Below are 10256 nucleotides of genomic sequence, written 5' to 3'. Positions count from 1 at the left end.
GGCGGTACACAGTGTTTGACATCCTCTGGCTCACAACCTCTTAAATCCCTCCAGCTCAGTGCTAACCGCATAGGACTACACACTGGCCACACAAAATGGAGTCCGGTTTCAGCTAAATCTTCTTAGGTTCAAACCCATTATAATACAATGAATGTAGAAAAGGTCTGACAGCTAGCCATTGAAAGTCAGTATGTGTGGCAAATAAGAGAGAGAAAACACTAGTTCAGCTGAAATGACACCGTTTACAGTAAACTATATGAAAATGCTGATGCATAACATCAATCAAATGTATTCAGTCTTATTCATTATTGTGGGATAAATGAGAGGAATGTGAAAACAGAGCTGTGTCTGTAAGGTGTTTAACTTACTCTACGTAGTACACCCCATACACTGGGTCATCTATCTTCTCCCATCCTGCAGGCAGCTCTGAAACAGAGAAGGAACAGCCATGTTACATCACTGTAATGACACATTCACTACAGTTACTGGTGTTGCAGTAGATGTCAGAATAGATTGGTGTGGTGTGATGATTCTCAAATGAGCCCAGTGGTCAGTTGAGTATTTATAAGAGGTAGTGTTTTCATTCAGGAAGTACTTCCGAGGGTGACGCTGAACTGTTTTTCTTATTCAAGGTCTCTCAGGTGTGTGAACCAACACTGAAGTGAATATATGTTTACCTGACCTGACTCTTCACTTTATTATTCCTACTTTAATTTTTTTCTCTGTATTGTCAGTGGGGCACGGTGCAGGCATTTAATAATGGAGTCAAACTACTCCCTCTACCTCACTGAGCAAGGCACACACAGGCTACATACACAGCTAGCTGTCAGGGGAGTCTCTGAACTAAATTACAGACTGCAGAGCTTGACTGCTGCCTCCTACTAGATTTACTGTTCATACGCTCAGGCCCAGCCCACTCACAATGGCTCCAGATGGGTCATTTTTATCTTCAGAGCAGAACCAGGTTGTTTTCCATACATTGAATCAACTGCTACAAACAGTTGATAGATGTACACAATTGCATGCCTCATGCAAGTCAGGCAGAGAGGGCCTACTCCAGTCTCCTTTCAGCTCATTTATTATCTGATTTACTTAACAAAAGGCACGTCTCAATAGGTTGTCCAGCACGTCCAGGTATCCTCATGAAATGGCACAAGTGTGGGTGGGTGGGGGGGTTCCTCTTTTGTTCTCTATTGCTCCTCTATTGTTCCTCGAGCAAGGGTGAGGCCGATGACATCACAAATCCCCATCAGACCAACTCCTTGAATGCCCTACTCCTTGAAGTTTGTAGTTGTGTCTAAAAAACACTATTTTGCTCAAAACATATTTTTCTACCCTTTAGTGTGTGTATTTTACTGTATTTATACTTGGGATATCGCTTTTAAACAGTAAAAGTAAAACAAATGGCTGGAAGTCTTCTTTAAACTGACACAATCCCTATTAAAGCATTAGCATCTCACTGTATTTGATTTCATACAAAGACATTAGCGCCGTGTGTTAGCGTGGGCTGCTGCCAACTCCCACAAACACTTTTGGAGTGGGCTGGATTTCACAATCGATAATCAGACTGCCTGCTTCTCATGTGCCAGAAATAATAGGAGCTCATAGGCCCGACACTCAGAGCCCTGAAAGAGTCAGAGATTTAATTCCCTTTCAGGAGTGTTTATGTTTCTGTCAAATAGTCTACAAAGTGGCCTGTGAATCAGCAGTGCTATTTTCCAGTCTGTGGAGCAGCTCAAAGTACATAGATGAACCTGAGATGTCAAACCAAACACATTACTAATGTGTTCTGCTGCATTAAAGAAAATCACTCCTGCCACTCACTCAGTAGTTAGAAGCAAGCAGCGAGCAAGTACAGAGACACATAATTTAAACATTTGAGCTAAAATCTAAAATGATTGTGAAAATCTAAAATGATTATAATATACAAAGGACAGATTGAGACCCCAATATACAGCCAATAGCCAATGCATTGACATAGAGAGAGAGAGAGAGAGAGATAGAGAGAGAGAGAGAGAGAGAGAGAGAGAGAGAGAGAGAGAGAGAGAGAGAGAGAGAGAGAGAGAGAGAGAGAGAGAGAGATGAGAGAGAGAGAGAGAGAGAGAGAGAGAGAGAGAGAGAGAGAGAGAGAGAGAGCAAATAAAGGTGCATACCTAGCTCATTGTCTGGTTCCTCAGTGTGTACCCCTTCTTCTCCAAGGTGAAGAGAGCAGGATGAAACAGAGAAAATAAGATGAAAACAGAAAGAGGGTTGATTGGTTGATGGAATGACAAAGAAAAGGAAATAAAGAGAGGTAGTAAAGTAGTATTACAGAGAAAGACAAGTAGGTAGAGGAAAAGAGATCTTTAAATCACCTAATTAGTCTTTACCAAAAAATAGATGTGCCATAATCCATAAAATCAATGACGTATGAAACTAAGATATGACAGATGACAGCAAAATGGCTACACGGTGGTGCCATTTCTGATATTGGTCGTTCTGAATTTGAGTACCAATTTCTGTGTTCTGAAGATTCACACACAGACATCTTTATCATTACTTGTATGTTCGGTAAACAAAATGTATGTCACATTGTTACATAGATATTTGTTTGACTACAATTTACACAGTGGAGTAAACAAATCTTTAAATGAGCTATTACACAATTCCTTAGATGGAAAGCCAATCTCAAAGTAATGACAGGACCAGTCTATACAGCTCACCAGTTTAGAGATTAATTGCCAATTGCACAGGTCCAACCGAAATGTGACTATACCACTCTGAAAGGGATTGGGACCTAATAACAGAAATGAGTTACCTCTGGTTTGTTCAGCCAGACACACCGGTAGGATTGTCAAACTTTTGCCTGCCGACATTCCTTAGCATCTCAGAACAGAGTGTCGGCAGTCAATCTCTTTTGTGTTCACACAGCAAAGACCTTGAAGTTATCAGTCACTCAGCCTTGTTAAAATACTCCAAACCAGGAGGTGGCAGTAGCATTGTTTGTATGTGTGTGTTGCTTAGTTTATGGTCTAGATTCCAATGTTAGCTAACTAGCTAGGTGTGCTAATGTTGCTATTTTGTAGAAAGCCCTTGTTGATACCAGCCAGATGGCCACAGCTAGATAACTAACTAGCAAGATGACGTAGAAACAATTTAATTCACTCTCCCTAATCCCATAATGCCAGTACCAGCCCATAGCCATATGTTTAGCTAGCTAGTTTACGTTAGCATATTCACTAGCTAGTGCAACATAGCTACCTAGCTAGCTAAGGACACTGCACTAATGTTGCAGATAACACAGGCAGCTGTTTATGGAAACGAATCCATTGTGATTTAATTATAATGTCAATACTTGCTAGAACAAAAGTGGTACCTGCTGCGTGCCGGCCCGGTAGCAATGAACCTGCAGTTTCTACTTGTATAATCGCAATGCTTAACAGTGGCCAACAACTTGACTTTGAGCCAATCAGAGAACACGAATCCCCATGTGTGTATGTGGGGGGGGGGGGGTAGGGCTTTTTCTCCGTACATCCACGGTTAAATGTTATGAACCCATTTATTTCCCCATAAGCTTTGTCCAAAGATTCACGGCGGAGTTAGTGCCTACAAAAAGATGCCATTACTATTGCTCTCTATAGAAAAATATTTAATCATGTTTATATCTCTGAGTATGAGCTCAATGGCATCATCTACTGATAGCATCAACAAGGTGCAAGATTAGGTGGTAAACAACACAGCACGGAAATGAGTGAAACACAGTCACAGCACACACACACACACATACACACACACACACAGGGCCTGGCTTACCATCATCCTCACACTCCTCCAGAGGTTTCAGAGGTTTCTCAAGACAGCGAGGGTCGATCCACGATGTGGTCTTTGTGTTGTGGCTGAGGAAACAATACATACACAGAGCTGTTAAAGATTGGCTCTGAAGTCAAGGTGATAAGCACAAAAAGCAAACAAAAGCCCAATGATCTCATCAGCACATGGATGTGAGGGGTTAATGTCAATGGGCTTGTCGCTAAAACAAGCAGGTAAAATCAAACAGAGATCGCTACACGCTACATACGCTACACTAAACAGACTTCTCCCCCATTGAGAAACACAGACAAGAGGGTTGGAAGGAGACCTGTCAGTGTCGACGTATTGTCTAGAATAGGCAGCTGTATCCTCGACATCCCCACTGCAAGCTCTCCTTTCAATCCTCTTGACTTTGCTAGTCCAATCATAAAAGCAGACCAACATGCAGGTGTTGAATGCACCCAGCCATTTCCTCATCCTCTCCCAGCCAGGCAGTCAGGCAGCCCCAGCTCTGTGTGTTGGTCTGAGGACAGAGGGCTGGGCTGCATGGAAGTGGTCAGGTGATCTGACCTGCCTATGATCTCTAAGGAGATCAGGCTGTGGAGGATTAACGGCCTGGAGAGCACTGAGCAATGACAGGCCTGTCTGGGGGAGGGGAGGAGGGAGCGTGCTGGGTACAGCACAGAGAAGCTTGACAGTATAGGGTACTGTATAGGGTATGTAGTCTATGAAGTAGACCTCTCTGTTCTTGGTGTAAGCTAAGGGTAGTTACTGTACATAGGGTATTGGGTAAATATGTACACTATGACGCAAGCTATTGTGGGTTGTAGGATGAAGTATATCGGGTATATAATACATACTTTGTAAAGTACACTTTCTGAATAGGCTAAGGGTGGGTGGGGTATAGGGTATAGGATGTAGGGTATAATATATATTATACATACTCTATAAAGTAGACTTCTCCGTTCTCTGTGTAGGCCATCTCCCAGTTGTCTGGCAGGGGTCCCAGGGGGTCTTCAGGAGAGGCCTGGGGCTGGGCGTGCGTCTGCTGCCCGTTGTCCAAGCTGGAGGCGGCCACGTTGTTCAGACCATAGGACGGAGCATTCTCGCGCGCGGGATAGGGCCGTAGAATGCCGCCGCGGCTCTCGTCCTGGTCGCTAGGGTTACCTGTGCACAACAAGGGAGAGGGGAAGAGACTACGCACTAAGGATCCTGGGTAGGTAAGGAGCACAACACGAAACAAAACAGAGTGGGGAGGTTTATGTTTCATGCAGCAACCGGAATGTGGGAATCTATGGATGGAACGATAAGACACTTTATGCTAAGACTACTGTGTGCATTATATCAATGCATCACCTGACCATAAAAAATAGTTATACTATGGTTCACGACTAAAAAACATCTTTCCCTCTTTACCTCCTTCTTTCTCTCTCTGCCTACCTCCCTCCTTCTGTAAACCCCCTGCCTGCTAGTCCAAAAGGAATGGGGCCCAATGACTATAATGCAAATGCAGTCAGCCTCCATTTCTCTAAACCCCCTACCCCTAGTTCCCTCCCACTCTCCTTCCCTCCCTGCCTCCCTCGCTCCTCTCTCACATCCGTGAGCTTTTCAGGGGTGATCAAACGCTAATTCACCACTCTGCTAGGCTGGCAGGACACACAGAGAGGGCCATAGATTCACACCGTCCGCCCACCCGACCAGGAAAAAGCCCCTCCATCTAGGAACTGACTGAATGTCTCACACACTCTCCAGGATGGAACAGACTTCAAAGAGAGGGAGACGGACAGAGAGAGACGGAGAGAAAAACACTCATCCTCAACTTGCTTCCTTTCTGGGCTAACACATTAACACAGGTTCTGATAAGCAATATTTCAAACTCAGTTAGACATCAGAAATGAGGCCTAAAAAAACAACACAAAGTGTTATACTCATCACCATAAATAGGTGGGAAATATCAACACTCCATTAACAGATAGATTAGTGCATTAGACGAAGACACAAATGAGTGGAAGAGAGAAGAAGGAGAAATATAGAGAGGAAAAGAAGAGAGGGAGAGAGAAAGGGGAGCGAGAGAAAGTGAGTGACAGAGGAGATCGAGGCCCTATGAATTCTGCTTGTACTGTGTTTCTTCCCTCCTCACAGGCAGATGGCACTGTTAAGACTCTAACAAAGAGAAATCAGCATCACAAAGACATGATGCAACCGCCAGACACCCAGCAACACAGAGCAGAGGAAAGCGCATTCTCTTTTACATGCGTGTAGACATACTAGCACACATACAGACATGCATGCATGAACACACACACACCTCACCCCCCCACACACACCCCACAGTGAACACAAGCCTGGTTTGGTAGTGGTAGTCTGTATCTAACTGTCTGACTGCATGTACGATGACTCACCTGTAAAACTGTTGTTCATTTCCGTAACCTGGTCGTCATCCTCGTAGTCAGCCGGCACTACACTGGCGTTTTGCATGTCATTGTAGGACTTGGTGCGCTTGGGAGTGGACTGCTGGGAGCCTGGGGGGCCGTCGAGGAGCACAGCATCACTGAGAATCACTGTCCCAACCACGGGCTGCCTCGGTGGCTTGGGGGTCCCATAATAGTTACCTAGGCAACAAGAGGGACATTAGCATGCCTGAGAGAGAGAGAGGAGGGAGGGGGAGGGAGAGGAACAGAGATAGAGAGGGGGGCAAGAGATAGATCAAGAGAGAAAAAATGAAGGGAAAGAGAGACAGAGGACAGAGATAGAGGGAAGGAGATCTATAAAATCTTAAAATCTTACGCAGGGGAAAAAGAGACAATGCCAGAGCACAATGCATCCTGAAATGGTGGAAATAAGCAGCTGCTGGAAAAGCAGGCTTTTCCCCCTAGCCAATGGTGTTATAGACTGAGAGCTGTATTGTCTGGGAGCAGGGAGCATACACAGATAATACAATGGACCGGCTCAGAAGGGAAGAGAATCTTTACCTCGTTAAAGTATACATTAAAATGACTGGCTTATCATTGGTCAGTGCCAGATTTGTTACTACGGTTTATTTCCCACAATGCAATCCAAGAGATAGAAACACATGTTCAATACAAAACACAAATTCTATGTCATTATCTACAACTGATAAAATGTATATCCTGAAAATATCTTCAGAAAGAATCCTGAAAATATCTTTAAAAAGTCTATCCACAATTCTTGGAAAGTGACAATTTTGGATATGAGAATGGAAGTCTTATCTCAATGCCACTGCATGTCATGTTACTGACACACTGTACATAGGTCTGCCTCATATTTGTATTTGGAAGGCAATAGGCTCCTGTGGACAGGTATTTTACATTGTCTGCGGGGCAGAGAGAAAGGTGTCAAACACGCAGTAGTGCAGGTGCCAAGCAGACTAACGCTGTTGCACACACACACAACCCACAACACAACACAACCCACAACACACACACACACACACAAACACATAGGTGGATTGTAGTTTCTGTCAGGACAGAAGACGTTTCACTGCGGTACACTGTACTAATCTAGGTGAGGAGAATCTGGTGACCTGGTGAAATATTATCTTTTCCACTCCTACAGTCTACCATCATCACTATCATCATCATCATCATCATCATCATCATCATCATCATCATCATCTTCATATTCATCTTCATATTCATCTTCATCATCATCACCATCATCATCATCAACATCACCAAAACCAACATCACCATTATCATCCTCACCTTCATATGTTCCTATTTCCAGTAGTGTTCCGCTCTTCTCAAGGTTTAGGAAGTCCTCTACGGACAGAAAGTTGTAATCAACCCCAGGGACCTCGCCGTCTCGAAGGGGGCGTGTCGTACCTGTGGAAAGAGAAAACCAAGGTTATTAATCTGTATTACTACCAACCAGCTTGACCGAAAAACGAGGGAGCAGTTTTGTAGGTGGTTAACTCAATGGCAGTTACATTTGCCAAAACCTACCCTTCAATTAACAAACACAAAGTTTAGGGCCTCACTGTGGGTGGAAACAAAGATTGAGAATGAGAAAGGAGCCAGTAATGTATAATCAGTATTCAAACACAGCTAGGTCCATTAATCATAGGACTGAGAAAGAACCAGTCAGAAGAACAGGTCTCTACAAACAGGAAGTGTGGGAGCTGAATGCAGGGCCGGCCCGCCCATTAGGCAGGATTAGGTGGCCGCTTATGGCGGCAGATTGACGAGGGCGGCAATTTCCTAGCTAAAATGTCCAAGACGCACCTCCAACAACACACCTCACATAATTCTGCACAAAAAATAATAATGTGTCTCAACCAGTGACAGGCATATGGGCTTTTTAGGTGAGTGCTGATGCCGCCTTGTGATAAGCAGTGCCCACTTTGTCAAAGGCAGGGGCGTAAAATATTTTGGTTGTCCATTCCCAAAGCATCTTGGTGCTGTTGGACAAAATCTGAAGCAATGATAGATGTCTATGTTTGGTTCAGATTTGGTCTGGCCTTGATTTGGCCCAAACATAGACGTCTATAAATGAAGTCTTTTCAACTTTCATTCAGAACCGAAAAGGAACTTGATTTCAAAGTCTGGAAAATATGTATTTTCAATATCCGGAAAATTCTTATTTTTAATGTCCGGACGTATTTTAAACATGAGGAAAATATGTATTTTCACCTTTCATTCAGAACCTAAAATGAACTAATTTCACCATCTGAAAAATATGTATTTTAGGGGGTCTCGCCTAGGGCGGCAGAACGTCCAGGACCGGGCCTGGCTGAATGTGACAGGGTGCGATTTTGGTCACCGCTTCCTTTGAGACTGCAGTGAACAGAGCGGGTGGACGTGGACATGATGTGAGGAAACAGGAAATTAAGAAAGTCTCACTCACCCCTATCTCAATCTAGTAGTGGTGGCATACCACAGGCTTTAAACGCACACCAGAGATAAAATAAGGGTCATCTTTATCAACACAGAGGAACTGACACTATCGTCTGGGTATTTCATTTCCCTTCTGGCACTGTGATCATACAGTATGGCTCAAAAGACCCTCTGTGGTAGTTTTCTTTAAAAAGATTTGTCTTCATGGTCTAACTGAACCACGAAAAGGCCCATATTTGTCTCTAAAGTTCATCTGTAGAATAAAGGCCATGAAAAAAATGTGGACTATGTTGTTACACATAATGGTATGAAAAAACAACATATGTGTGGGCTATTCAGAGGAGATTACTTTCTACTACATCTGGTCAATTCATTTTCTCCTTCTGGCCTGCACCTTTAAAGTTACCACCCTTCTCAATATCAACCATCTGGCCACATTTTCAGTTAAAAGGTTGGCTAATGTCAAAATGAGCTTCAAGTTCCTTGGCGTCCACATCACTAAGGACTTAACATGGTCCACACACACCCGTACAGTCGTGAAGAGGGCACGGTAGCGCCTCTTCCCCCTCAGGAGGCTGAAAAGATTTGGCATGGGCCCTTGGATCCACAAAAAGTTCTACAGCTGCACCATCGAGAATAATAAAATAGTAACACTACCTCGTTCAAAGGCACTTAAATATTTTGTCTTTACCATTCACCCTCTGAATGACACACATACACAATCCATGTCTCAATTGTCTCAAGGCTTAAAAATCATTTCAGTCTCCTCCCTTTCATCTACACTGATTTAAGTGGATTTAACAAGTGACATCAATAAGGGATCATAGCTTTCACCTGGATTCACCTGGTCAGTCTATATCATGGAAATAGCATGTTCCTAATGTTTTGTAACCTAACCTTAAACCCTAACCCTAAAACCAACCCTAGCTCCTAACCCTAACCCCAAACCTAATTCTAACCCTAACACTAAACCCTCTAGAAATAGCATTTGACCTTGTGGGGACTGACAAAATGTCCCCAGTTGGTCCCAAAACAATGTGTTTAGTTAGTTAAACACTTCCAAACACACACACACACACACACACACACACACACACACACACACACACACACACACACACACACACACACACACACACACACACACACACACACACAGAGCCTCAGTATCATTACAGTGGGAGGGAGTTGAGAGAAGACAATAAAGACAGGGGTCATTGAGTTTCTCTCTTTACAGAGACAGAGATGACAGGGGTCGTCACACACCTGGCAGATGGCTGACGGAAGTCATAACCCATCTGTGAGTAGGAAAGTCAGGACACACATGCACACATTGCCGGGGAGGCAGGCACGCACACACAGCTTGGTAAGTGCTCAAAGTTGTCGTCCAGAACCAAAGCCGCTTATCTGACACAAACATTCAAGCACTGTATTTACTTTCAGTCTGCCTATGAACTCAAGCATTAGATCACTCAGGGAACAACCTGTGTCTAAACATCTCAAAATAACTACAGTTCATCGTGGCACAGAGAGGTAAGATTTAGTGTCTTTGCTCTTCTCTTTTCCATTTTAAATGAATTACAGCAGCAGCGGTTTCATACTCAGGCCATC

The 10256-nt window shown here is 43.7% G+C and overlaps 1 protein-coding gene across 1 annotated transcript; it reads right to left on the bottom strand.

Moving 5' to 3' along the window:
- Positions 1–368: 368 nt before the first annotated feature.
- LOC311114536 (membrane-associated guanylate kinase, WW and PDZ domain-containing protein 1-like) lies at positions 369–7634 on the bottom strand (the record flags this gene model as incomplete). Its single annotated transcript, XM_084189782.1, has 6 exons — positions 369–426; positions 2154–2192; positions 3793–3875; positions 4734–4956; positions 6192–6401; positions 7515–7634. Coding segments are annotated over 6 exons (733 nt in total), but the record flags the coding sequence as incomplete, so codon positions are not given.
- Between the last annotated feature and the right edge of the window lie 2622 nt (positions 7635–10256).

This window comes from Coregonus lavaretus (genome assembly GCF_964263955.1).
Source record: "Coregonus lavaretus genome assembly, contig: HAP1_SCAFFOLD_5428, whole genome shotgun sequence".
In the NCBI taxonomy this organism is placed as follows: domain Eukaryota; kingdom Metazoa; phylum Chordata; class Actinopteri; order Salmoniformes; family Salmonidae; genus Coregonus; species Coregonus lavaretus.
This window is presented reverse-complemented; position numbering and strand designations above follow the sequence as displayed.